The sequence below is a fragment of the Aspergillus pseudonomiae genome, assembly GCF_009193645.1.
Source record: "Aspergillus pseudonomiae strain CBS 119388 unplaced genomic scaffold BDV37scaffold_46, whole genome shotgun sequence".
NCBI classification, from domain to species: Eukaryota; Fungi; Ascomycota; class Eurotiomycetes; order Eurotiales; family Aspergillaceae; genus Aspergillus; species Aspergillus pseudonomiae.
The window spans coordinates 38,477-65,911 of record NW_022476038.1 but is presented as its reverse complement, the minus strand read 5'-3'; the positions used below and the strand labels follow the sequence as shown (position 1 = coordinate 65,911).

The window sequence follows — 27,435 nt, the reverse complement described above, 5'->3', positions numbered from 1 at the left end:
AAAAAAAAAAAAAAAAAAAAAAAAAAAAAAAAAAAAAAAAAAAAAAAAAAAAAAAAAAAAAAAAAAAAAAAAAAAAAAAAAAAAAAAAAAAAGAAAGGAAAAGAGAACAAAGGGTTGGAATATACAAAAACACTCTAAAACTCGTGTGTCAAACTTGTTATCCAACAGGCCGGAGGGAGTTCAGTAGATAGAATCACTCGTCCATGGACTTGTTCAAGTCACCAGTATAGATCTGACCGGGGCGCCAGATTCTTGGGGGATTGCCTACGTCCGTGTCAGTAAAATGCTTCGGAAATAATCAGGGTAGAGTCTAGCATACCCATGGCCTCCCTCCAGTGGGCCATAAATCCTTGTGTACGAGAGAGGATCGACAGAGGCAGGATGAATTCGGGCGGGAAACCACTAAAACGCAGGATTAACACCACTATACTCCGAAGACTACAGGAAAAAGGAACATACAGAGCCTTGTAGACAAACGCGGCGAACAGATCTGCGTTGGGGCGGAGATTCCTGGACGTGAAGTACTCATCTTCGGAGGCAACACGGTCGACTTCGAACGCAACCTTCAGCAATGGGTCTTTCTCGACTTCCTCGGACAGCTCATTGAGAATTTGGCGAATGAAGACAAATCGAGGATCCGTCACACGATATACTCGGTGGCCGTAACCATACAGACGCTCCTTACCTGCCTTGACTCGTGCGATCTTAGCAGGTACATTGGCGATGGAGCCAATGCTCTCAATGTTCTTGTAAGCCACTTCAATGGCTCCGCCATGTAGAGGACCGTACAGTGCCGAGATGGCGGAGACCATGCAGGAGATGACATCCGGTAGGGCGGATGCGGTTTGCAGAAGGGCGGCGGTGGAGCAGGTCATTTCATGATCGGCAATCAGTACCCAGAGTCGCTCAATAGCATTCACGTATCGCGGATTTGGCAGACCAGTGGTCTCCTCAACATGACCAGTCATGAGCAGGAAGTTCTCGATGTACGAGAGCCCCGAGCGGGGTGGAGTGAAGTCGCGTCCGATGTGATGGCAGTATGCCGCCGCGGTCAACATAGACATGTTGGCCATGACCCGAATGATTTGCTGGTCGGCCAGCTCGGGATTATTCAAATAGATGGTCTTTCCCACATGAGCGGGGATCGCCTCCATATCACTGGACTGGAGTGCTGATAGACCGGCGATGACCATTCCCATGAGGGAACCATCTCGTCTGTTGAAGGTCAGCAGGGAGCACACATTGGAGAGATAATCTGGGAGAAGCCATACGGAAAGGATTTGATCACATTGAAGACAAACTCCTCAGGGACTGGAACCTGGTCGAGGCGCTGTTGAAGGGTTTCGGCCTCGGCGGCGGAGGGCCAGTGGCCCCAGATCAACAGATGCGCGGTATCGATAAACGTCTTGCGTCCGACGATGTCGTTGATGGAGTACCCACGGTACTGGATGGTACCCTTGAGTCCATCGATATAGGTGATCTTGCTGTGACTCACGGCGGTGTTGGAGTAGCCTGGGTCGTAAACCCGCAGCCCATTCTCCGTCTGGTTGGCAGGGTAGGCTTTATCTTCTGGTGCGGTGACCTTCTTCAGGTCGCTGGCATTGATGGCATTGTTTTGAATGGGAATCGAGTAATAGGACCCAGTGCGGTCATCAATAATGTGTAGCGCTTCCCGCTTGGGCGAAGTCTCTTGGATGACGGTCATGATGGATGGGTTTAGTAGCAAATGAAAGGCGATGAGGATGTAATTGGGAGTCTATTTGTCGAGGTCTAGTAGTCTCAACCGGCCGTATTTATGTCATCAGAGTGGACAAGTGTATAGCCATGAATCGGAGCAATAATGTGCCCGACTTATACAGCAATGTAACTCGGATCGATTATGAATACAGGTTGGGAATGGCCTCGTGTGTGGATCTCGGCCAACGGCGGCCGATGCGCGATCCAACGACCTCCGGGGGGGTTCAGGGCCCGCTGTACGATAATCAGCCGTACCACTCTTATCTCAGGTTCGAGGCGGCTCCAAGGCCTATGGACAATGCATTAGCCATGATCCTTCCTGGCCCGTGTACCGGGGATTTTGACTCTACCATACGCCGGCTCGCTCTGACTACGTCGTTCCCACGGGAGCGCTGTACATGTGGCAATAAAAGGCCGATGGCACCGAAAGATGTTGCAAAAAGCCAAAAGATAACGTTATCTTTAGTGTCACCTTTATATTGTGAAGAATTCTATTTAGATGTTCATGCCCCATACCTTTAATATAATCACTTCTGTCTTGAGATAGCCACACGAACCACGAGAACGACGGTCACGACAACAAAAACGACAGCCACGCCAGCAGCAGACTGTATTCATTCTACAACAGCCATGGTTCAACGCAAGGAGCCACCGTCAGAGCAGCTTAGAGCCTACACATTACTCATTGAACTTTTGTCGTATGTGCCCTATCCCTGGAAACGTGTAACATGCTAACATATCATAGCTACCAATTTGCCTTTCCCGTTCGATGGTGAGACTTTCTCGTCGCCAAGATCACATCTACAAACTGACGCGGATGACCAGGATTGAGACACAAAATGATCTTATCCAGCGGAATAATACTATCCAGCGCTTCATTGAAGTGGGACCGTCCAATGTCTTAGCGAACATGGCGAAGAAGACTGCCAAGGGCCAGTACGGGGAAGAGGACCTGGTGCGCTGCATAGACCGTCAGTACCTATCGCACGCCGACGATGCCCAGCACATCTACTACCATTATGATGACGAGCCACCGGTGGAGAGCACTAAGGATGAGCTGGCCCAACCGGTTGCTTCTTCCACCTCCGCGCCGGCACCAGTAGCCATGCCTGCTGTGGCAGTCCAAGCAGCCCCCCAGCCAGCTGCCCAGCAAGCCGCCGCCGTGCCAGATGTCGACTTGAGCCCAATCGACGTTGTCATTTCCATAGTAGCTCAGAAGATCCGCAAAGCCTTTGATGAGGTACCTGCGGCTAAGTCTATCCGCGATCTATCTGCTGGTATGTTCTGTGTCTATGGCTGCCCATTGTGTGTTCGCTCTAACCCGATTAGGTAAATCCACATTACAGAATGAGCTCATCGGACAGCTAGATGCAGAGTTTCGCGGTCTGCCGGAGGGAAGTGAAGATCTCACGCTGGAAGCGCTGGCCACCCACTTCACGAATTTCTCTGGACAACCGGGAAAGGTGATGGGCGGACATGTGGATCGCCTCGTGGCTGCCCGTATGCCTGCAGGCTTCAATCAAGCCAAAATACGGGAATATCTCTCCTCAAACTGGGGGCTAGGTGCCAACCGGCAGACCGCCGTCTTATGCTTTGCAGTCACAATGGAACCAGCTGCCCGTCTTGCAGACGCCGGTCAGGCAACCCAGTTCCTAGACTCAGTGGTTAGCCGGTACGGCGGAAAGGCCGGTGTAACTTTACAGAAGAGGGCGGAGGGCGCCGCTTCACAGACGTCTGCTGTGGCCCAGGTCGACCTGGCTAGCATCGAAGCCCTCAAGAAAGATCAAAATGAGTACTTACACAAGCAGTTCCAGCTCCTGGCCAAGCATCTGGACTTGGATGGTGTGGCAGAGCCCAGTCAAGTACAGGTGCAAGGAGAGGAAGCGGATAAGCTGGATGAATGGGACGCAGAGTTTGATGAAGAGTTTCTCACTGGCATGCGCACAATCTTCGACCCGCGGAAGGCTCGTCGGTATGATTCATGGTGGAATACGGCCCGAGAGGACCTCATCGCTTTGTTGCACGACATCCGTCCTGTTACCGAGGACAAGGCCTCGCAGCGATACCAAAGTCTTGTGAACCGATGGTCACCGGAGCTAGAACAGATGCTAGACCAAACTGCCCAGGATAACAACATCAAGGAGAAGGCTGAGAAGCTGATCAAAGATGTTCGCGCTTCGGGCGTAGCCAATGGCCCCGTATTCCGTTATGCCCAGCCTGCTATGGCACCCGAGACAAAGGTTGATGCCAATGGGCGCATCCAGTACTCTGAGGTGCCTCGCCGCCAGGCCAACGGTGACAAGAATGTCTCCACCTTGAACTACGCACAGGTGGTTGCAGCTCCACACCGCAACGTGCCGTACGCGCACCTCCGCAGTCGAGCCGGCGTAGATTGGACGTATGATGCCCAGCTTACTGACATGTTCCTGAATACCCTATCCACCGGAGCCTCGAGCGGACTTTCGTTTGCTGGCAGAAGAGTGTTGGTGACCGGTGCTGGAGTTGGATCCATTGGAGCAGACATCGTGGCGGGTTTGCTTGCCGGTGGAGCTCGCGTCATTGTCACCACCAGTCGCCAGCCTTCAGATGTCGCTGTATCCTTCCGCCAGCTCTATGCGAAGGTCGGTGCACCCGGGTCAGAATTGATTGTCCTGCCATTCAACCAAGCCAGCAAGCGTGACTGCGAGGATCTGATCACGCACATCTACGACGAGCAGTCAGGATATGGATGGGATCTCGACTTTATCATCCCCTTTGCGGCCATCTCCGAAATCGGGCGACAGATTGACAAGATAGACGCCAAGTCAGAACTGGCCCATCGTGCCATGCTGGTTAATCTGCTCCGCTTGTTGGGATGCATTAAACAGCAGAAGGAGAAACGGGGCTTTGATTGTCGCCCGACAGGTGTCGTGCTGCCCTTGTCTCCTAACCATGGTAACTTCGGTGGAGATGGATTGTATTCCGAGTCGAAACTGGGACTGGAGACCCTCTTTAATCGCTTCCATTCTGAGGGCTGGTCAGAGTTCCTCTGCATCATTGGTGCCGTGATCGGCTGGACCCGCGGCACGGGCTTGATGAGCGCGAACAATATCGTCGCCCAGGGTATGGAGGATTCCTTGGACATCCTGACGTTTTCGGCCCCTGAGATGGCGTTCAACATTCTATCTCTCCTCTCAGGAGACATACTTGAAGTCGCGGACGACAAGCCAATTTATGCAGACCTAAGCGGAGGCCTTCAAGGGGTTAGCGACCTCAAGGAGAAAATTTCGGCGATCCGCAAAAAGATTGTCTCGCAAAGTCGAATCCGCCAGGCGCTGGTCGCTGAGAACCTGCATGAGCAAAAGGTTCTTCTCGGAACGAAGCCTGCTGAGGATTCTGTCCAGCCTCCTCTGAAACGCCGCTCTAACATCGAGCCGGCCTTCCCGCCTCTCTCAAGCTACAGCTCTGTAACCGCTGGACTCCAGTCCTTGCAGGGCATGATTGATCTATCTCGCACTGTGGTGGTGGTGGGCTATTCGGAGCTGGGCCCCTGGGGGTCTGCGCGTACGCGCTGGGAGATGGAGCACGGCGGTCGTCTGTCCCTGGAAGGATATACAGAACTGGCATGGATGATGGGCCTTGTTAAGCACTTTGACGGTGACCTGAAAGGCAAGCAATACACCGGTTGGGTGGATTCCAAGACAAAGGAACCGGTGGATGAGGCAGATATCGAGGAGAAGTATGGAGAGCATATCTTGGGCCACGCCGGTATTCGGGTTATAGAACCTGAGTTGTCGGAGGGGTATGATCCTGCCCAAAAGGAGATCATGCACGAAGTCGTTATCGATGAGGACCTTCCTCCCTTTGAAGCTCCCCAAGGTGTCGCCCAAGCATTTAAGCTGCGCCACGGGGATAAGGTCGTCTTGATGCCGATTGAAGCCTCCGAATCCGTCAAGGTCGTGGTCAAGAGTGGAGCGGTCTTCATGGTACCCAAGGCCATGGCATTCAATCGATTTGTCGCCGGTCAGCTCCCATCCGGGTGGGATCCAACTCGGTACGGTATTCCTGAGGACATCGTCTCCCAGGTGGACCCTATGACCGTCTATGTTCTATGCTGCGTATCCGAGGCCATGTATAGTGCTGGGCTGGAGGATCCCTTTGAGCTGTACCGCCACATCCACGTATCCGAGTTGGCCAACTGCGTCGGCACTGGGGCCGGAGGTTTGCTAGCTATGCGTGGCGTGTATCGTGACAGATATCTTGACCGGCCTGTGCAAAGCGACATTTTGCAGGAATCCTTCCTCAACGCCATGAATGCCTGGACAAATATGCTGTTGATGGGAGCTGCAGGACCTATCAAGTCACCCTCAGGTACATGCGCGACCTCGGTGGAATCTATGGATATAGCCTGTGAAGCAATTCAGACACTCAAGGCCAAGGTCGCTATTGTTGGTGGCTCCGACGACTTCCAGGAAGAGATGTCCTATGAGTTCGGGAATATGAAAGCCACGGCAAACGCTGAGGACGAGTTGGAGAAGGGGTACCTTCCTTCGGAAATGTCTCGTCCGACAGCCTCTTCTCGCAGTGGATTCGTTGAGTCCGCTGGTTGCGGTATCCAACTGGTTATGAGCGCCGAGCTAGCTCTACAGATGGGTCTTCCAATTTACGGAATTGTCGCCTACTCTCAGATGGCAGGCGATAAGGTCGGCCGGTCTGTACCTGCACCCGGTCAGGGCGTACTCACCGCCGCCAGGGAAAGCATCGATGCGGTGCAGTCACCGTTATTGGATCTGCAATACCGCAAGGCAAGGTTGGATGAAACCGTGTCTGAGATCAAGAGTTGGCGACACAAGGAGTCCCAGAAGCTCATCGCGTCTGCAGCCTCTCAGGAGTTCAAAGATCTCGATGCGCACCTACAGCATATCAACAACATCGCCGCGTCTCGTATCCGTGATGCTCAGTGGACATGGAGCAATAACATCCGTCATATCGATCCCACCATTGCTCCCATGCGCGCCGCCCTAGCAACATGGGGATTGAGCGTCGACGACATTCAAGTGGCGTCATTCCACGGCACATCGACGAAGGCGAACGACAAGAATGAGAGCAACGTGATCAACCAGCAAATGACCCACCTGTCGCGTACGGTGGGCAACCCACTTCTAGTCATATGTCAGAAGTCCCTGACAGGCCATCCAAAGGGTGCTGCAGGCGCGTGGATGTTCAATGGTTGTCTCCAGGCTCTCCAAGCCGGCATCGTACCCGGCAACAGGAATGCGGATAATGTCGACGTTGCACTCCAACAGTTCAAGCACCTAGTGTATCCATCGCAGACTATCCACACGTCAGGGATTAAGGCTTTCATGTTGACATCATTCGGCTTTGGACAAAAGGGAGGCCTCGTTGTCGGCGTTGCCCCTCGCTATCTCTTCTCCAGCATCACGGCCAATCGGTTTGAAGACTATCGGGAACGGGTGCTACAGCGCCAGCAAAAGATTGTCCCCGTGTTCCAAAAGCGCATGGCCGAGGGTCGTCTCTTCCAGATCAAAGATCATTCAGCTTGGACTAGTGATCAAGAAAAAGACGTCTTTCTTGACCCCCTGGCGCGTGTCTCCCAGAAGCCTACCGGTGAATACAGCTTTCCAACGACACTTCCCTCAGTTGCATCGCTCCAGCTCGCAAGGACCGTTTCCGACGACAAACAGCTTTTTGCCAGGTCCTCTGATCAATGGCTACGTGACAGTATAAGCAAGGAGCAGGGCAATGTGTCCGTCGGTGTAGATATCGAGTCCATCTCGAGCGTCAATATCGAAGATGAAATATTCTTGGAACGCAATTTCACGCCAGCGGAGATCAAGTACTGCCAAGGTAGCCCAGATAAACAAGCGAGTCTTTCAGGGCGCTGGGCAGCCAAGGAGGCGATCTTCAAGAGCCTGCAGATACCATCCGAAGGCGCAGGCGCTCCGATGCGCGATATTGAAATTGTCAGCAACGGCGCGCAGCCTCCAACCGTCCTAGTAAGTACACTTAAGTCGTTGCCGCTTTTTCTGTCGTCATAGCTAACCGTTATCTAGCTTCATAATCGGGCCAAATTGGCTGCCGATGCTCAGAAGGTCGAAGAGGTCCAAGTTAGCATCACACACTCCCCAGAGAGTGCCATGGCTATTGCTTTAGCCCGACGTCGGTTATAGAAGCGGTCTTATTTTATTTCATGTTTTCAGAATGTTTATATGGAGTTTGTTGTATTGTTTAGATATAGAATGTGATACATGAATAGAATTGTGCTTTGGTCTAACGTCTTGGAGAATAGGGCAATAGACGTAGGATCGACGCTGATTCTACATTGTTAAACACTGCGCAATAATCTCGGCTTACCCGCCAAAGCTGTGTATATACAGGTACCCTAAGGCTACTACATCTTCGAAACCCAGCGGTATGGAAGTGGTGGGAATCTCACGAGTCCTATGTGAGCGACTCATGCATCCATTCTCTATGCTGATACATTACTCAGACTCTTGATCCCTCAAACACTGTGACTATAGTAAACCCTATGCAGCAGGTTACATGGTTTAATAACTTGCATACATCATTGTCAAAGAGTTCTCTACTTTGCTAGGCTCTGAACTCCGGATTCTGACTATGGATACCCATCATCATATTGAATTAGACCTTCTTAATCCACTCAATCTCGTCTCCCATGTGTCTGTTCGCCCGTAGGTCGCCAGAACGCGCATGCGCCTCGAATCTCTCAGCCCGTGCAGCTCGTCCACACAAACGGCCGAGCTTTCCACTGGCTTCCGATGAGGTCACTTCTTGGTAGGTGCATGTTTTCAGATACTTCCCAACCCACAGGCCGCCAGTGTATCGAGCGGTTGTCCGAGTCGGCAGAACATGGTTCGTGCCGATCACCTAACATCATGTGTAAGTGTCCCGTCAGGATTTCATGCCTTCATCGTCCAGCTTTGCGAGTACTTACCTTGTCGCCATATGACACGCATGTGTTCTCTCCAAGGAACAAGGCCCCGTAATTGGACATTTTCTCCAACGCATCCCTGGGATTCTTCGTAAACACCTGCACATGTTCGCTTGCGTAGTGGTCACCCAGCTCCCAGAGCTCCTCCATAGTATCCACAACAATAACCTCTCCAAACGCATCCCACGAAACCTTCGCCACATCTGCGGTCGAGAGGTCCGACGCAGAAAGCAGCTTGTTGACGATCTCAATCGTCTCTCGCCCAACCTTAGGACACGTCGTGATCAAGACAGCGGGTGTATCCGGCCCATGCTCAGCCTGCGAGATCAAGTCCGTGGCCACCGTGAACGGATCAGCCGTCTCGTCCGACAGGATGAGGATCTCGGTGGGACCCGCGAAGAGATCAATACCGACTTCACCAAACAGCTGTCGCTTACCCTCCGCCACGAATCGGTTCCCGGGACCAGCCAGGAAATCAACCTTACGGATTGTCTCGGTACCCACGGCCATGGCAGCCACGGCTTGCACGCCGCCCAGGAGGAAGATCTCGTCTGCTCCCGCCAGGTGCATAGCTGCAATCGTGCTATGCGGAATCTCGCCGTTGATAGGGGGTGTGCAGCCGATGACATGCTTAACGCCGGCGACTTTCGCTGTGAGGATTGTCATGTGTGCCGATGCGAGGAGTGGGTAGCGGCCGCCTGGGATGTATCTATACTCGCGTGATAACGTTAGACATGTATCATGAGAATCACTATGTAGTCACGGGATATCTGAAGGGAAACATGATAATAACATACGCGCCGACGGTATTAATCGGCACATTCTTTTGCCCGAGGTGCACTCCCGGCTGAATTTCAATTTCGAAATCTTTCAACGAGCCCTTTTGTGCCTCTGCGAAGGCCCGCACGTTTCGCTGGACCTCTTTGATATCGGCGATGGTTTGCTCAGGACACATGGCTATCGCAGCCTCAATGTCTGCTTCGGATAGCTTGAAGCTGTCTGGCGCCCATTTGTCGAATTTCGCGGAGTATTTTCTAACAGCAGCGTCGCCATCTGCGCGCACTGCGCTGATCACCTCTTCGACGACGGCGGATACGTCGACTGAGGGTGATTGCGTATGGTCTGAGGGAGCGGCGCGGGATTTGAGATACTGTCGAGCCATGCTTGTTACTTCTAAATACGGTTCAGGAGTGACAGGTTTTAATTGTAGTATACAGAATGATACCTACCTTTGCTCATGTTGCTGTGCTCATGGGATTTATATGCATACTAGGACCAGAACGATATATCGCACTTCGTTGCGAGAAGATCTTCATATCGTATCGCTGCGAAGGCCGAGAGTACCCGAGTCGAAGCTACAGATCGGACAAGTGGGCCGAGTGAGGTAGTATTCGGCTCGATTCCCATTCTTAGGATCTGTAGTATGACCGCAATTGTGGGGCAGCGTTCCCCAATACATGGTCCTTAGGGCGTCTGTATGTTCGGCGAGTAGGCCGATATCTGCGGCTCTCTCTTGTTCGGCCGTCTGGCCGCTATCGGCAGATACGAGTCTGTAAGTATCTCTTACGCCCTAGCCAGGATATTCCACGGTTCCAATATGCATGCCACATCTTGACATTGTTGTGGAATAATAGCCCCAGCCTCTAGCCTCAACCAAGAGTGTGTGCTGCCTAGTATCGTAGCCTTATCTGATGCTACTGATGAGTAGTAAAAGTCCCAGACGAGTATTCGAAAGCTATCCATAATCCATACGAAGCAGATCTAAATGCACCATAGTATCTAAGCGTACACCGCAGAGCAGACATGTCCAACACCAGGTGATTTCCACCAACAACCTTCACATCACACCCGCTCTCAGCGGATGAAGTACATCAATGCTTATCCCCAATCTCACTGGTCCACTCGGCATGCTCCACCGCTCCAACCGACAAAGCCCTCTTCTCCACAGCAGCAGCAGCCCTCTCAATCTCCTCCTCCTCCCGCTGAATGTACTTCTGCGGCCGCCGTCGACGGATGGCATCGGGATCTTTGGTAACTATCAGCGGGGGGTTGGACCGATAATACTCATCCATATCCTCGAGGCTTCGGTTCGCTGCACACACCATTAGTAACTACATCTTCACTGCTAGGGACAGACTACACAAACCTGTTTCAGGGTAAAGGAAGTAGAGAATCGGTAAGAAGGCAGCATTAGTGACTGTCCATACGATCCAGAATTTCCAGTCTATGTTCTTGATACCGATGGGTGTTATCTCGACCACGACAAAGTTTGTGATCCTGTTCAGTTGTCAGTGAGAGATATAGCAGGGTAGAAGGGGTGCGAAACAAACCAATCAGTAGCTGTCGCGACAGCCGCTCCCTTCGTTCTCATGGGAAGAGAGTTGATCTCCGTGGGATACAGCCACGGCACGCCGAGCATACCGATGCCGAATGCGCCGTAGTAGAGGAAGAAGAATGCAACCGATGCTGAGGCATACTTGTCGCCGTTGTCGCTTATACGTGAGAACCGCAGTAGGATGGTAATAACCAGGAAGCAGAAGAATTGTCCAAACGTGGAGAGGAGCATCAGACCTCGGCGACCCATTCTCTCGACGAGAAGGACGGCTAACCCGGAGAACACAAGATACGATAGCGCGTTGCATGCTGCTAGCAGACGGGCCATTGTATCAGAAAGTCCAACCGACTAGATAAGATTATGCGTCAGCTCTTTCGACAGATACCATTAGATCATGTGACCGCTACCTACATCCATAAGGACCGTTGGCAGATAATATGACATGATATTGATCCCGCCGAACTGCTGCATGAATTGACTGCCTGCGCCGAGGAGAAGTCTGCGGAGCGTCTTGCTGTCATTCCCCTTTTTCTTCCAGAGGTCTCGCCACCGCGTTGAATTCTCGCGTTCATACCGGACGCTGTATTCAATTTCATTGCGCTGCGCAATCACGAAGGGGTCGTCGATGGGCTTTGCCTCGAGACAGCTGAGCACCACTGTGGCCTCCTCTTGCCTCCCGTGGGCTATGAGCCATCTGTATGTCATTAGCACGTTTGGGAATAAGATGTAGAATTGGAACAGCCTACCGCGGCGATTCAGGAAGCCACGGAGTGGTGGACCATAGAATAATCAAGAAGAAGAATTGGAATGCCAGGGGGAACCGCCAGGCGATGGAGCCACCGACGAAGGACAATCCATAATTGATCCAGTTGACGAGGCAGAAGCCGAAGATATTCATCATCATCTCGAAAATGACCAATTTACCACGCCACTTCAGCTGCGATGTCTCAGTCTGCCAGATAGGTGCAGTGGCGGTATTGATACCATTGCCGATCCTACCGTCAGTCGAGGCATTAACGCGACGGAGCTAAAACAAGTTGCTAGAATCAATAATGCGATATACTCACCCCAGGACAATACGTCCGACAAACATTTGGGCCAAGCCGAAAGAGGCAGCCTGCAGCACAGCCCCTACAGCCATAATCGTAGTTCCTAGCAGGATCGCCTTTTTCCGTCCTAGTTGCTCTCCGATTGTGAAGGCAACGATTGCACCGAAGAAACAGCCCACATCGTATATAGCTGTGACCGTGGAGAGCGACGTGGTTTTCTCCGGGCCTACAAGGTCATGGACTTCGAGAAAGTCTCGTGTGATAACCACACCACCTATGGCGTGTTAGAGGGAGTACACAACTTGTTCATTGGGTTATATTCTCACTAAAGACTCCCTGGTCGTAACCGAACAAGGACATGTCAGTTGCGCAAGCAACCTAAGGAATTGTCAGCCCAACGAAGGCAGAAAGTTGTAAAACTTGCCATACCGTAACCCAGAATGTAAGCCATCCTCCTGTCAAGCCAAAATAGGGCTTTTTGGTTTCGTTTGACACTGTCATGCTGGACATAAAACCTTCAGCGCCTCAATTGTGATCGATCAGCCGCTGGGTCTTAGAGAGTTCAAGCCACGTGAAGCCGCGCATTTTCCTGGCTCCATCACATCTTATATACGGTGGGATTGTCATCCCAGTTCCCACTTCGAACGGAATAGAAGATCCACTCAATGACTCGAATAGTCCATACGCCGTTTGCGGGCGTGGGGGAAGTGTGGAGAGAATCCGGGGTAAGAGGGGTTTCATAAACAAGCCGGAGTTGGAAATTAGGGTCAGGGTTCGGAAGAAGTCCGCGATGCAGGAATGAACGACGGACGGAAATCAAAGCGACCTTCCCTCTCGGCTGGATTACCCTCCGAGTGTCTCTCCCTGTGGAGCACGGATCCTAGTGATTGCCAATAGTATTTCTCGTTTTCATAGTAGCAATGTCGGTTGCTATACCCTGGATATTCCAGGTAAGTCGAGATACACGGCGTTAAGGCTTCGGACAGCAGATCCCAGTTCAGTCGGATCAGCTACCAATGTATGTCTGCTGACCATGCAGAGTCAGAAATCTTGGATCGCCTAATGGTCGATTTTGATATGCCATGCAATGCAAGGGTACCCGTGATGTGTTGTTCAGCACGCCATGGGGTTTACTCTGGAAATCAATTTACCGAGAGCCACGTCTAGACCTTCAAGGCCTGCTGTAAAAGTGGACATAAATAAGAAACAAGCCCCGGAAGAGCAGCACGATTTCACTCATACTCAACAAGGTAGTCATTCTACACTTAAGTACAAAATTGCTATACAATGACCGCCGAATCGTCCAACTCCGACCGCACGCTCCCTTCCCGTGCAGCGCCGTCGAAAAGCGCTGCGGTAGCCAACAATGAAGGGTCCAAGCTGACGGCGCTCGAGAAAGCCGAACTAGCGCTCGCCGACAAATACAGCTCGCCAGATGTTTACATCAACGGGGAAACGGATACCTGCTGGCATCCGTGGCTTAACAATCTCGAGCTGAAGCCGTTGCGCTTCGAGACCCGCACAGGCACATTTGTCGTCGTCTTGCGCAGCTTGGAAGACACATGGTTGGGCAAACACCGGCACCGCGGCTCTGTCACCGCAGTTACCATGAAGGGGGAATGGAACTACAAAGAGTGAGTAACTGTCTCTGTTAGACGGCGCCAGGAAAGATCTGTGCTAACTGGCATAGGTATGACTGGGTCGCGAAGCCAGGGGACTACGTGGTGGAAAACCCAGGAACAATCCATACGCTCCACATGTCCAAAGGCGCGGAGGTGGTTTTCACTATCACGGGCAGTTTAGAATTCTTTCATGATGATGATACCCTGAAGAGCACGATGGATATCTTCAGCTACGCTCATCTATACTATGAACATTGTCAAAAGCAAGGGATTCAGCCAAATGACAGGCTTTGGTACTAGTGCATGGCGAATAGAGTGCAAATTATTAGTAATAACAAACGCGTTTAATTTACTTGCAATTGTCTATCTCCAAATAGCCACCTGTCTCAGCGTAGAGTAGGATAGCTAATGTTACTTCTGGTGAGGGCTGTCATTCCTTGAGCTGGAAATTATATATCAGTGATCCCCCGCCAGTCTTCGCCAAGCCCTAACGCGTAGACACTCAGCTTCACACAAGCACCATCATAATAAATTCAGAAGAAAAATTAATAGTGACAGATAGAAAATAACAGGTTCAGGCAATAAAGCAAACAAAGAGATTACCCCGCTCGCAGCACAAATGTCAAGTCATGTACGAGCATTGGCCCAAACACGAATACCAGGTCCCACCTCGGCATGATTGCCGATCCTGAAATACAATCCGTATCCGCACAGAACTCTTCCCCCCAACGACGCTTTGCGCTCGCCTGGCCATTCTGGCCATCATAGCGATAATGCGTACATGGACTGGTAAGTACCTGAGACTATTACATCAGTTATCCACCTCTGACATCACTGTGATCTAGGGTGGTGAGTCAACAGGATGTGAGAGTAGCTCGACTGGGCTAAAGTATTGCCAGTTTAACATGTCGGGCGCGCAAGGTCAAATGTGACGAGAGAAAACCACTTTGTCGAAATTGTGAGAAATCTCGGGTTGAGTGTGTCCCCAGCGATTTGGTTTCCTTCAGGCACTGGCGACATCCGTCACCTAACAAGAATGGATACTTCGGTCTTTGGGAGCGGAGTCAGACCTGGGTGGAGGTCAGGATCTCTGCATTGGAGGTAGCAAGCTGTATGAGTCCTATGATGTGATTATGTGCATCTGGCAAATGCTGATATTATTGAACGGGATGTAGATGAGTTTGTGGATGAGACCAATGCGATAGCAGATGAGTACGAGATTATCTGTGACGAAGCCGTCGCACGAAGCCCTGTCAACCATAGCAAAGCATGTCGCACGGTAGTCCGCGATACAACAGACTCTGATGCACATATCGCTATTTCTGAACCACACCAGGCACGTATAACAACAGTACCATCGAGTCCAACTCACTGGAATGACACTAGAGGATATGTCATAGAACGTTCAACGCCGGCAGAGGCCGGCCATGCATCTTGGCATAATGGGACCTCGGTTGTACAGTCTCGAGGAGAGTCCGATAGGATGAACCATGGGGAGGCGGTTCGAGGTACTACTAGTAGCAGATCCAGCAACTCGTCCGATGACACAGGAGGAACAGTGAATAAAGGAGCACAGGCTCTGTTGTCCATGAGTCATGCTTCAGACCCTCGGTTGGCCTACACTTCGACTAGCATCTCACCACCGGAGAGCTTACAGACCTATTGCAGCCAGGATAGTCCCTTCACGTCTGTTGTCCACCCATCGAACCCAGGGGGGCTAGCACAGGCGGCTCCTCTAAGCTCACAGGAAGAAGGATGGTTGCTGCGTCAATTCAGCGCCGAAGTAGGTACTTGGATGGACCTCTCAGACCTATCAGAAACCTTCTCAAAAAAGGTTTGTCGCTTGGCAACGCAGGACACATTGCTTAAAGCAGCGAGTATTGCATGTGCTGCGAAGCAACAGTTCTTGATCGGAAAATTACCAGAAGGCATGCACATCGCACGACGAAATTACAATACAGCAATTTCTCTTCTGATAGATAGGCTGGGCAATAACGATGAACCATTGGCCAGCTATGGCTTTGCAGCCACTGTCATTTGCTCATGTTATGAAATGTTAGACGCACCGGCCTCAGACTGGCAAAGGCATCTCGACGGGGTGTTCTCTTTCAGCAAATTGCGCAGAGTGAACGGATCTTCTGGTGGAATCGAGCAGGCTGGGTTTTGGTCAACAGCGCGACAGGATGTAGTCTGCTCCATCATGCACAGATCAAAGCTGAGGCTGGACCCCGATTTGTGGGCAATTGACCTGGAACATATAGGCCAGGAAGGGAGTGAGGACTTGGTTAACAACCAGTGAGTTGGTCTATGTGTCCTTACTTGGATCGGCATGCTTGATACTGATGTATAAAGGATCCTCACGATTCTCGCGAAAGTGGTAAATTTAATAGCGTGCTCAGACAACACCTCGGCAAGTAAAGGGCTCGATGAATGGTGCAAGCTGCGTAACCTTCTAGACCACTGGAACCGCTCTGTGAAGGGCCAAAGCTTCATGGACCCAGTCTCAGTATACGAGGAGGACGGCAAGCCGTTCACAACGATATGGTTTGCGAGGAGCGTTTGCGGTAATGTTATCTTATAATCAATAACATGCACTTGTTGACGATGTGCAGCTTCCTCGTGGCAGATGTTCCATCTTGCTCAAATTCTGCTCCTCACCTCCTGCCCTACGCAGGACCGGAGTTGTATGATTGCCTTTAGGACAATAGAGGTTAGCATGTACAGTGATCACACCCTCGCAAACGGTGCTAAGCGATCGTCAGGGACAACTACTATACCATGCGAGACAGATATGTGGCATAGCCCAAAGCAAGCCAGACGGAAGCTGTCGGGTAAACTCCGTTCAGCCCATTTACTATGGTATGCGACATTGGCTGGTCTGCGTCTGTTAGGGGCTCGACTGATGTATTTCAACTATAGCTGGATGCTGTTTTAGCGACAACGAAGAAAGGAAGGCAGCCATTATGCTTCTTGAAGAAATTGAGGATAACCTGGGCTGGGCTGCCAAATACCGCGCCTGGGATCTACGAAGGCTGTGTACGGACATCTAGATATTTCCGAAACTGTATACGTGTCACCAGGAGTACGGCGGGGGCTGAGCACTTCATCCCTCGGTAAGAAGTATATAAAGACTATTACTTAACATTGTACTATAGAGGATAAGGTTGTCGCTGCTAAATAGATCGGGTGTCTCCAATCAGCGGTCAAGGTGCACTGGAAAGAGCAGTCCTCAGCTTCGATTGCCTACAGGATCTGAGATGGAGTTACAAAATTATCGCATACGGCTCAAATAATACGATTCTGCAGAAAGCGGGCAAGTGCAGTGGTATCCACCGGGACAAATTGAGTACAAACCTGGTCGCATATCATTCAGAAACAAATCTAGTCGGCACGCATGAGCCTCTCCAGTCGACACCGCACCGAATACTGGAACCACACAGGATACGCGCGAAGACGCTGCGCGAGAGTGCCAGAAGTGCCAGGTAAAAGGACATGCCCACTCTCACCCGTCAGAGCCTGATTAACGATACCCTCAGCGACTGTATCAGGGTGTAGGAGGGGGTTGATAAACGTATCTTCGGGGGTCAGTTTGTCAATCAAGGCGGTGCGCGTAAAGCCCTGGGTAACAAGCACAGTGCGGACGCGTGGAGCCTGGTAGCGCGTCACCAATTCAGCCGCCAGCCCTTCGTGGAAGGCGATGGCAGCGGCCTTGGAAGCCGAGTAGTCGACCATGTTGGGGGCGACGGCGTAGCCGGACTGGGAGGCGACAGTCACCACCATTCCGTGGTTGGCCGCGATCATGTCCGGCAGGAACTCTTGTGCCAACCAGTAGTGCGAGAGGGTGTTGACATCAAACAACCGTCGGGTCACGGCCTCGGTGGTGCCGAGGATGGTCTTGCCGGTGAGGATGCCCGCGTTGTTAATTAGTATGGTTGGTTTGCCGAACGAGGCACGAATCTTGCTGCCCACCTCCGAGATGTTTTCGGGAGATGTAATATCGCATTCGTAGTAGCGGACACTGCTTGGCAGTGAATCTGCTGGAGGCGCGATGTCCAGGATGGCGACTTTGATGCCGCGATCACCGAACAGCTGTGCGACTCGCCGTCCAATCCCGCCACTGCCACCCGTCAGGACCACCACTTCACGGTTCCAGTCATAGTGATCTTTCTGGCCATTATTGATAACACGACGGTCCAGCCACCCTCCGAGCCGACTCAAAACAGCGAATGAGACCAGTACTTTGAGCGCTTTGAGCACCTTCGGACGCGACTCAAGGATCTCACGGCCCTTGGTAGTATATTGTGCTAATACTAGCAGGGGAACCATCTTCCAGGGGCTCAGCAACGTCCGGTGGAGTAAGTAGCTGACCGCATCGGCTGTGAATCCTGGTTTCTGTTAGCGCAGCCGAAGAACAAGAGAGCGAGCGGTGGTCAGCGCACCTTCGCGCGAGCGCCATCTCTTTGCCGGCGGTGCCATTTTGCAGGGGATATACCAGCGCGCTCAATATCTATCGCGACTCATGGAGCAGTATGGATCAGATCAAGAAGCAACAGGGAGTGATGAGGACCACATCAGGCGAACCTGATAGATGATCGGCGGCCCTAAGATGGAGAATGCGGGGCTGCCGAGGTCCGCGCGCATAAAATGCATTTTCTCCTGCATTAAAATGCACACTGGCAATATAACTGAAGGGAGCATGTGCATTCAAGACGGATAAGCAAGCTAGAAGTGGTACCGCAATCTATCTATTTATAGCGAGGTAATGATATGGCTCCAACAATTAAACCAATTCACTGCTGTCTCTAACAGACGTCTCACTTGGGAAATGACGGCTTGGCGCCCAGCGCCTATTGCCGTTATTATATTCCAGGATAAATCGCCTATAGTTCATTTATTACATATCGAGATATGAAAAGATGTTTCCTCGGGCATGCTAAGTAGTGCTACCTTGATAATTCATAGTACCTCGCCCATAGTTGTACAGTTCAAAAATCTCCCAAGGGTACATGAAAGCAACATGCACGTCAGCCACCAATTTCCTGAGGAGTCCTTTCCTACAATCTTGGCTAAATTGCGTAATGCAATACCATTCGTCAGAGAGACGGGATTAGCATACAACACCAGTCGCTTAGTGGTGGAAGTAATCATTTTCATGTTTTGCATTCCATTGGAAGGAAAGTTATGGATCCACAAAACATGAACTACGCTGAAAAGTCAGAAAATAAATATGAAAGACGAAGTAAAGGAGACGTAAGATGGAGCTAGAGCTACCAAGACGTATATCGTAGACCAGGTATAGTGCCAGTATGTGCCTTGGTAACGAACACTCCTTTGCTCCTCTTTCACGCCACTGCCCCAATAGCCACTATCCCCGTACATTAACTACACGACATGAAACAGTGCGTTTGGCCCTGGGTACCCAGCTCATCCAACGCAGGATCCGGTCTGCGCAGCCAATTTGCCAACATGTTCGTACAATGATCGGTATGCTTCAGATCAGACAGCATCGTGTCAAGGCGATCCCCACGCATATGAACGTCATGGGCCCGTCGCAGAAGATAGAGGCAATGGACCAAGTGCTCACGGTTCGAAGTCCAATAGAAACCATTGACGTTGCGACCGACTTCCTCGTAGTCCTTCATCTGACGGGTCATTTCCTTATCGTAGTAATATATAAAAGGCTTGCCATCATTAAACTCCGTAAACTCCTTCACATAGTCGTGCGGACACTCCCGGTGAAGCCAGCACGCTGAAAGCGGATCATACGTGCAACCGAGCGCTTCAGCTTCGTCGGTGGAATTGCCGCAGGAGAGTCTGGTCCGAGGAGCCGTGGGCAAACACTGTCGCTGTCCACCCTGGTCGGAGCCTGAGTAGACCGCCGAGTGTTCCAGGATCAGGGCCTGTCGGACTGGCTGGAGAGTGATTGCTGCAATCAATGCAATTATCAGGAGCAGCAAGATCAGGAGGAGCCCAGTGATGGTGATCGTGGCCAGGTTGCGCTTCATGAACTGGTGTACGGAGCGGCGCCGTGGCCGCACTGTCAGCGTAGTATCACTGTCGCCGGAATCTCCCTCCTTGTCTGTCTTCGGGACAGGCTCATAGTTGCGTGGGAAAATCTTCTCCATTCCGGTATAGAAATGATCGATGGTAGTGAGAAAGGGTTACTCTCGTGGAACTCTGAGAATAGGAAAGTATTCACCTCCTTGCTATCTAAGATAAGAACAGGGAGTCTACTACAGATGGTTATGTTTTGCAACATGTTTATTGATTTACTTAGTGTGAAGCCCTAGCAAAGGGTCCGCTTGAGCAGACCAGATTGAGATATCAATAAGGATCACGGGCACCAATCATACCGGCGAAGGAATAGATCCCGCTTCTGAATAATAGTATCAATGAAGTTGGCTCGTACATGGCCCCCAGATTGTTCTTGGGTCGAAACCAAGGAACAATGAAAATGCGGACGAACCGTGGGAACTGCATTCTCCCTGTCCAGTCAAGGGCCAACGCCAAGGGGATCAAGAATGTTACGGCGCCAAGACTGTTGAGTGGACCAGAACTAAACGCCCGGGAGCCGTCTTGAAGCTGTCTGTGCGTACCTATGCGTAGGTCCGGAACTAGATCTAACTAATGGACAAGATGATGCTGTTCATGGAGCCCATTATACTTTACAGCGCACTCTTAGCCTTTGAAGCTCCTCCCTTGATCATACTTACCTTTGCAGTTCAGCCAAGAATACTAGGAACAACCAGTCGATATTAATTATGTGCCATGGCCATTTGGATTCACTTTAAAGAACAGTGGTGACTGGGGTTTTTGACGAACATAGCATGACTCTGCCATCCCTCGGATCTATGCTGAATACCAGTATCTCTCAGTAGTAGCCAAAAATGCATCGTAAAAATACACTCACAGATACTCCAGACAAGTTGGGGCATAATAGCCAACTGACTGGGACCCGTATTTCCGCAGAGAACAGTTATCTGTGTGTTAACACACGCGACAAAATGTAGTAACGAAATAGCAACAATAAGGGCATTTCCCTTGCTCCTGGTAAGTATCAGTCACCTGATCATCACAGGACTGGGGCTTTCCCGCAGCCGCGCTTTACTTCGCTCACATCCCAGCCACATCTAAAGACTCGTATTAAGGGCGTGCTGGGGTCGCCCGGCACAGTTATATTTTATATAATAAGTCCAGGAATCAGTTGTCAATAGCCAATCTTACCTTCTGTCGCATGGTGGTGATGGGATGCATGGTCAGACTCGAGATTCCGTCTCTGCCATTGCCAAAATTATGCCTGTCACTTCAGCTCCAGTCAGCTGCGTTCGTCAACACTCCAGCTTTTTTTCTGGAGATCTCCTTTCCGTGCAGTTGCTTCCATCTCAGCTAGTGCCTCTAGGAACTTTGCTACATCCGATGGGGACTCCAATTCGCCTATTTTTCAATATAACCTGATCGAAGGGATTGAGAGACTTGAGAAATATCAGCCTGGTGGTTATCATCCAATATCAATAGGTGACGTGTTTCAGACGCGATATTGGGTAATTCACAAACTTGGCTACGGGACCTACTCAACTGCATGGCTCTGTCGTGATAAAAAGTCCGACACCTATGTGGCAGTTAAAGTCGGCACAGGCGACTCAAATGACCAAGAGGCAGCCATGCTTGACCTTGTTAACAACACTTCACCCCCGCTTTCAAAAAGTCCAGGCAGGGGAATGGTACCTTTGATCCAAGACCGATTTGTCCTTCACGGTCCTAATGGCAGACATCCTTGCTGCGTCACGACACCGGCAAGATGTAGCGTCTCAGGCGCAAAGGATGGGTCGTACACACGCCTGTTTCAGGCTGATACCGCTCGCTCGCTTATCGCACAGCTCGTGCTAGCTGTTGGATACACCCATTCAACGGGGGTTGTTCATGGAGGTTGGTGAACACGTTTCAGTAAGCTAGTAATATTACGCTAATGCGAGATATTTCTTCCAACAAGACCTTCATCTTGGCAATGCTCTCCTGCGCCTTCCGGCCGATTTTGACAACCTCTCAATGGAAGGGCTGTATCGCAAATATGGTTCGCCTACTACAGAGCCTGTCGTTCGTCTTGACAATGGACCACTGCAGCCGAATGTTCCATCCACTGCCGTTCTCCCCATGTGGCTTGGGAAACCATCCGAAGAGTTTTTGGCCTCAGAAGCCCAGCTCCTACTAACCGATTTCGCGGAAGCATATTTTCCTTCAACAGAGAATCGGTATGAGTCCCGCACGCCCTTGGCATTCGCGCCACCCGAAGCTCGCTTTGAGCCAGAGCGAAGTCTGTCCTTCTCATCTGATATCTGGACACTTGCGTGTGCTATATGGTTAATTCTTGGACAACGCCCATTGTTTGAAGACATACTAGTCACACAAGATGATATCACAGCTGAGCAGGTTGATGTCCTTGGAAAGTTACCTTCGGAGTGGTGGGAGAAATGGAACGAAAGACACGAGTATTATAATGAAGAGGGTGAGCCAAATCAAGATCAAGATGTAAGATCCTGGGATGATCGATTTGAGACGCACATTCAGAATAGAACGGCCTAATGAAGCCGGGCGATGGCGACCAAATACATTTCGCACACGGTTGATTCCTATACGATCGGATGGATTGCAGCCTTGCCTATTGAGCGTGCTGCAGCGACAGCCCTTCTCGATGAGCGCCACGACAAGCTACTAGAGTTCTTGTCTCTAACAGCGTCATAGTGAAAGAAACCCTCGAAACCGTCCAATGCATAGCAATAGATACCAAAACAGGAGTTGATGAATTGAAATCAGAGAATCACACAGATAAGATCAGAAAGTGGCTGTTGCCTCCCGACCCGTCAACGAACTTGAATGAAGCCCTGAATAAGAAACACATCGGTACTGGGTCTTGGCTTTTGGAAAGCGAGCCATTTCAGAAGTGGAAAGGCAGCGACTATGACAGTCTCTGGCTACATGGCATTCCGGGTGCGGGGAAAACAGTTCTCAGTGCTTCAATCTTTGCCGCATTGAGCCAGGAGCCTGATCAATCTGAAAACATTCCTCTCCTGTACTTCTTTTTCGACTTCAGTGACAATAAAAAACAATCGCTCAGCGGGCTTGTTCGCTCGCTTGTGACACAGTTGGGCTCAAAGAGTGATACAGCGCGAGGGTGTCTTGACACCCTTTTTTTGTCTACTCAAGGCCGTGGACAGCCCACAGATGAGGTACTCTGTGCTACGTTTCAGCAAATGCCGGACACTGTGAAAGCTACGCGCATAATCATAGACGCATTGGATGAATGCACAACAAGTACCGATCCCCTTCAATGGATAGAAACCCCCATCCGCTCAGAAGGCACGGTGCCTCAACTCGTTGTTACAAGTCGCAAAGAAGTGGACATTGAGTCTAGTTTCGAACGGCTGCTACCTAACGACAGTATTTATCCTATTATACAGGGCCCTGTGGACGACGATATTCTTGCATATGTTCATGAGCGGCTGTTAAGTGACCGTGGATTTGAGAGACGGCGGTCAGATGCGTCAGTGCAAAATGAAATCGAGTCTGAACTTATGAAAAAGGCAGGAGGAATGTGAGTACACTCTGTGGCCCTTGGATAATTTGAGTGAACTGTTATTGACATTTGCTAGGTTTAGGTGGGTTGTATGCCAACTTGATATTTTGCAAAAGTGCTTGGACCTCAAAATGCTTCGACGGTCTCTCCCGAAGACTTTATCAAAGACATATGGCCAGATTTTGGCCGATATCGATGAAAGCTCCAGGGATTATGCCATACGACTTTTGCAGTTTTTGACTTACTCAGAGCGTCCCTTGCGCCTTGAGGAAGCTGTGGAAATTATGGCAATAGATCCCGCCGCACAGCCTCCTTTTGATGCTAAGCTAAGAATGCCAGAGCCTCGCGATATCATGAGAATATGCCCAAGTCTCGTTTCTCTCGTGATGGATCGTTGCGGCATGAAAGTCCATCTATCTCACTTCTCTGTTCAACAGTATCTGAAATCCAACCTGATCAATGCAAGTTTCCCAGAACACATGGCTGATGTCGGAATGCTGTTCCAAACAAGCTTGAGTGAAAGCAGCGCACGAGCCTCGATAGCCACAGTTTGCCTATCATACTTGTCTCATTTCAACGACGAAGGCGCTATCACGCATGGCATGGGATTCTTTTCTCTATATCCATATTCTACGCACTATTGGATGGAACATGCAAGGGCGGCAGAGAGTAACAAGGAACTGATTGATACGATTTTGAAGTTCTTCCTTCAAGAAAGGGGAGCATGCAGCATCTGGGCCCTTTGGTTTGAAGAATATATGTTTAAAAGAATGGTCCGGCGCCGATCTCTCCCATGGCGTCGAACAGACGAGGCCCCACCCATATATTATGCATCTTGCGCAAGCCTCCGTCATATTGCCGAGATCCTCATAGATCGCGGGGCCGACGTGAATGTCCTGGGCGGAGAATACGGATATCCACTTGTAGTCGCGTCCTCTGAAGGTCAAAGAGATATGGTAGCGTTGCTTTTAAAACAACGGTGCTCGTATTGACGTTTGTGTAAAGAACCATGGCAGATTTGATCACGGTACGCCACTGCTCGCTGCATGTTTCGATGGTCACAAGGAGGTCGTGCAGCTTTTGCTAGCCAATGGCGCCAATGTCAACGCACCAAACAGTCGATGTGGAACGCCACTCATGGATGCTTCGGTCAATGGTCATCTAGAAGTTGTCAACCAACTGCTAGAGCGAGGCGCCGATGTTAATGCAACAATATATTCAAAGCCCAAACCATTCCGGAATGCCTTGGGAGCTGCCTGCTGGGAAGGTCACCAAGCAATTGTGCATCAATTATTGGCGAAAGAGGCTATGATTAATAGAGACGGTGGGAGCTGGGGCAATCCGCTCACGGCAGCTTGTGCCCAAAGCCATACTGAGATTGCAGCATTGCTTTTAGAAAGGGGTATTAACATTAACGAGCGTTGTCGATCTCGTTGAACTGCACTTCAGCCAGCCTCTCGTTGGGGTCGAATGGAAACGATGCGACTGCTCCTTGAAAACGGGGCTGATGTCAGGCTACAAGCAAGTGCACGGTTCGGACCCGAGAGTCACCTCCTAACCACTTGCGAACGCGGCTATCGAGAAGCCGCAAAGCTTCTCATAGAAAATAGTGCCTGTTTTAGTCATGACATGGACTTGCTCCATACTGCTCTCCAGGATATGTCGGGGAATGAATACAAGGAAGCCGTACGATTGCTGCTAGGGGATGAAGCAGCAGCGCGATGTGATCTAGAATAGAAATGGCAATGTCGGGTATTATGCTTTGTCTTGTTGGTATCGAATATATTTGGCGACTGGAGAGCGCCGCGTTTTATCGCACGGAGCCTATGGCAACTTGGTGTAGCTCACTACATGGTCTCTCGAGACGCACACAACTATTGATGAGGGAATTACACTTTTCTGTCGAGTTATAGTACCATGAATGCATATGGTTCAGACTATGGAGTCTTCAAGTACTACGACATCTATGGAAGCGCAACAGATGCGAGGAGACCAATCTAGTCCTCATAATACACGGGCATTTCGGATTATCAGCTACTCAATCACTGCCGACATGGTTGAGTATGTTTCCAATACACGATCGTCACCCACATCTCCCGCGCAACGGCAACAGCCTCAATCAGCGAATGGACCAGCCATCTAGCTTTGGGGCCCCAAATTCTGCGCCGCACGATGTAGCAGGATGGGTGAAGGCCCAGGCATTGCACACCGACCACATTGCGGTATGTCACAGACCCATCGCAGGCCATTTTCCCACAAGCTTTCCACAAAAGTGTTGATATTCACGACGTGACAAAAGTTCCGATGGCCATGTGGGACAGCCTTTGATACTACCAGACTACTGAAAACGTTAACTTTGTCTTGGGCTCTTGGTTCCTTTCCCACAACTCTTAACATGACAGGGCCGGTTCCCGTGCGTGATATTTAGGTTGTACAGTGCGTCGGGCACTTTAGATTAACGGAGACCCTCACCCGTCCAGGGGCCCCACGCACACGACAAAGAGTTTCAACTATAGCCAATGCACCTGCGAGATGTAGCACTTGTGGACCCCGTCAAAGCGATATTGGTACATGGTATCACCGACGGCCTGCAGGCCTTAGGATCGAAACGGAATGTGAGCTGAGCACGTCCCGCTAGAAAGAAAGAAACATATTACGATAACTCAATATACGGAGTACGGAGTACATGGTATACCTTGAATACAGCTTTGGTGCCCCGCCGGGCGCACTTGCCCTCCGGAAAATGGAGGCGTTGGGTAATCCATTCAAATAGCCGCGCAAAACAAATTAGGTATAAAATAATGGCTCACCTTGGTATCAGTCACTGTTTGGCACGATCTCTCACATATGTTAGGTCTATTATCTCAAGAAAAACAATCTACCACATCCATGGCGCGAGACAGCACGCTCAGCATGGCACTTTCTTTTACTTTCTTTGCAATATGCCTTTTTCAAGTCCAGGCTACGGGTGTTGAGCCCGGTCCTTCCAAGCCAGCGTTCCTAAGTGTAGGCCCTGAAAGTTGGTTGACCTCTCCGCGCAGAAAGCTATTCTCAAGAGACCACTCAACTAACTGTCCAGCTTATAGAATTACGAGAGGTGCATAGCAAGCTTAAGCTAGGCGCAACGCTTGACGGGCCGAAGTTCCCTGAGGTTGAATTCAATGACGATATATATTGGGACGGGAAGTTTGGCAGCACCTCTTCCTTCAGGAAAGAGTACCCTTTTGATATTTGGGAGGATGGTGTGGATGATTCAGAGAACGAATACAACAATGTGCATCCGAATCTCCATGCCTCTCGCCTTCCCGGTATTGGAAGCAGCAAGGATATCTACCCGTATATTGCTAGCATTGTAAGTCACTGCTGATTTTGCCAATATTCCCTAGCTGACAATCATAAAGTCGCCAGCAAAGTATGGCCGCAGTCAGAAGTTTATGTACTGGGATATGGTATGGAACCAGGCTGAAAAAGAGACAAACGGCGATATCATCCTGGTAGACTTGGCGCAATATGTCCAGGGCTTAGCGGCCGAGGAGCAAGAGGATCTTATTCCGTCTGTCACCACGAAGAGCCTAAGCTTTACACCACCAGAAAAGAAAGAAACAAAGCAGATTATTCCACCGTACCGGGGAATATATTCTGTGCATTATAAAGGCAGCAACGCCAAATGGGCTCATAGCGATATTGAGTATCGTCAGATAAGCCTGGAATACCATGACGACTCTAAAAAGCCGGCTGGAACTGGTCCACACAATCTGCATTACTTTCGCATTAGCTCTTGGAAGGACCGACAAGCAATTGATCCAGAGAAGCTGCAATTCCTCATCGACGAGGTCGATAAGAAATTCAAAGGCCAAACGATCATCGTGAACTGTTTATTGGGATTTGGGCGTACAGGTTCCTTTATTGAAGCAAGGGAGATGTATCGGGAGACAGTGAAGGCGAAAAGTACTAAATGGTTCTTCTCGTCCTCGGGTGACCCGATTGAGGAATATACCGCCACGCTGCGCAAGAGACGAGCTTTGATGATCGACAGTGCCAGGCAATATGAGTTCTTACATGCCTGGGCAGCAAGGATGTGGACCATGACAACTGAAGGTAATACAAAGACCGCAGCCAGCTCTGCGGGTAATCCGCCCAGCCAGGGTCGTCGGCCGCCAACATCATGA

The 27,435-nt window shown here is 50.5% G+C and overlaps 9 protein-coding genes across 9 annotated transcripts; 5 read left to right on the top strand and 4 right to left on the bottom strand.

The window, feature by feature from the left end:
• Positions 1-193: 193 nt before the first annotated feature.
• On the bottom strand, positions 194-1,705 carry BDV37DRAFT_272535 (citrate synthase-like protein; the record flags this gene model as incomplete). The annotated part of the gene is made up of 4 exons (XM_032084885.1): positions 194-264; positions 320-402; positions 460-1,215; positions 1,272-1,705. 4 exons carry the CDS (start codon positions 1,703-1,705, stop codon positions 194-196), a joined length of 1,344 nt encoding a protein of 447 aa, XP_031940135.1.
• A 662-nt stretch (positions 1,706-2,367) lies between these two features.
• Positions 2,368-7,907, top strand: BDV37DRAFT_294962 (uncharacterized protein; the record flags this gene model as incomplete). The annotated part of the gene is made up of 5 exons (XM_032089753.1): positions 2,368-2,435; positions 2,483-2,509; positions 2,563-3,014; positions 3,067-7,733; positions 7,791-7,907. 5 exons carry the CDS (start codon positions 2,368-2,370, stop codon positions 7,905-7,907), a joined length of 5,331 nt encoding a protein of 1,776 aa, XP_031940134.1.
• A 472-nt stretch (positions 7,908-8,379) lies between these two features.
• On the bottom strand, positions 8,380-12,574 carry BDV37DRAFT_294961 (uncharacterized protein; the record flags this gene model as incomplete). The annotated part of the gene is made up of 9 exons (XM_032089752.1): positions 8,380-8,625; positions 10,615-10,781; positions 10,836-10,966; positions 11,020-11,372; positions 11,436-11,718; positions 11,771-12,019; positions 12,092-12,347; positions 12,400-12,451; positions 12,503-12,574. The coding sequence occupies 9 exons, from the start codon at positions 12,572-12,574 to the stop codon at positions 8,380-8,382; spliced, it is 1,809 nt and encodes a 602-aa protein (XP_031940133.1).
• A 786-nt stretch (positions 12,575-13,360) lies between these two features.
• On the top strand, positions 13,361-13,995 carry BDV37DRAFT_294960 (2,4'-dihydroxyacetophenone dioxygenase family protein; the record flags this gene model as incomplete). The annotated part of the gene is made up of 2 exons (XM_032089751.1): positions 13,361-13,707; positions 13,764-13,995. The coding sequence occupies 2 exons, from the start codon at positions 13,361-13,363 to the stop codon at positions 13,993-13,995; spliced, it is 579 nt and encodes a 192-aa protein (XP_031940132.1).
• A 319-nt stretch (positions 13,996-14,314) lies between these two features.
• Positions 14,315-16,745, top strand: BDV37DRAFT_272531 (uncharacterized protein; the record flags this gene model as incomplete). Its single annotated transcript, XM_032084884.1, has 8 exons — positions 14,315-14,357; positions 14,410-14,484; positions 14,871-14,974; positions 15,272-15,482; positions 15,675-15,968; positions 16,308-16,405; positions 16,481-16,554; positions 16,631-16,745. The coding sequence occupies 8 exons, from the start codon at positions 14,315-14,317 to the stop codon at positions 16,743-16,745; spliced, it is 1,014 nt and encodes a 337-aa protein (XP_031940131.1).
• Positions 16,746-16,858: 113 nt separating this feature from the next.
• Positions 16,859-18,397, bottom strand: BDV37DRAFT_294958 (short chain dehydrogenase/reductase family protein). The gene is made up of 2 exons (XM_032089750.1): positions 18,135-18,397; positions 16,859-18,080 (listed from the first exon to the last, which is right to left on the bottom strand). Exons 1-2 carry the CDS (start codon positions 18,169-18,171, stop codon positions 17,077-17,079), a joined length of 1,041 nt encoding a protein of 346 aa, XP_031940130.1. The 5' UTR covers positions 18,172-18,397; the 3' UTR covers positions 16,859-17,076.
• A 676-nt stretch (positions 18,398-19,073) lies between these two features.
• Positions 19,074-19,820, bottom strand: BDV37DRAFT_272529 (uncharacterized protein; the record flags this gene model as incomplete). Its single annotated transcript, XM_032084883.1, has 1 exon — positions 19,074-19,820. The coding sequence occupies one exon, from the start codon at positions 19,818-19,820 to the stop codon at positions 19,074-19,076; it is 747 nt and encodes a 248-aa protein (XP_031940129.1).
• A 1,536-nt stretch (positions 19,821-21,356) lies between these two features.
• Positions 21,357-24,703, top strand: BDV37DRAFT_284308 (uncharacterized protein; the record flags this gene model as incomplete). Its single annotated transcript, XM_032087478.1, has 5 exons — positions 21,357-21,621; positions 21,686-22,198; positions 22,435-23,284; positions 23,343-24,222; positions 24,272-24,703. 5 exons carry the CDS (start codon positions 21,357-21,359, stop codon positions 24,701-24,703), a joined length of 2,940 nt encoding a protein of 979 aa, XP_031940128.1.
• A 1,452-nt stretch (positions 24,704-26,155) lies between these two features.
• BDV37DRAFT_284307 (uncharacterized protein) lies at positions 26,156-27,435 on the top strand (the record flags this gene model as incomplete). The annotated part of the gene is made up of 3 exons (XM_032087477.1): positions 26,156-26,285; positions 26,353-26,618; positions 26,668-27,435. 3 exons carry the CDS (start codon positions 26,156-26,158, stop codon positions 27,433-27,435), a joined length of 1,164 nt encoding a protein of 387 aa, XP_031940127.1.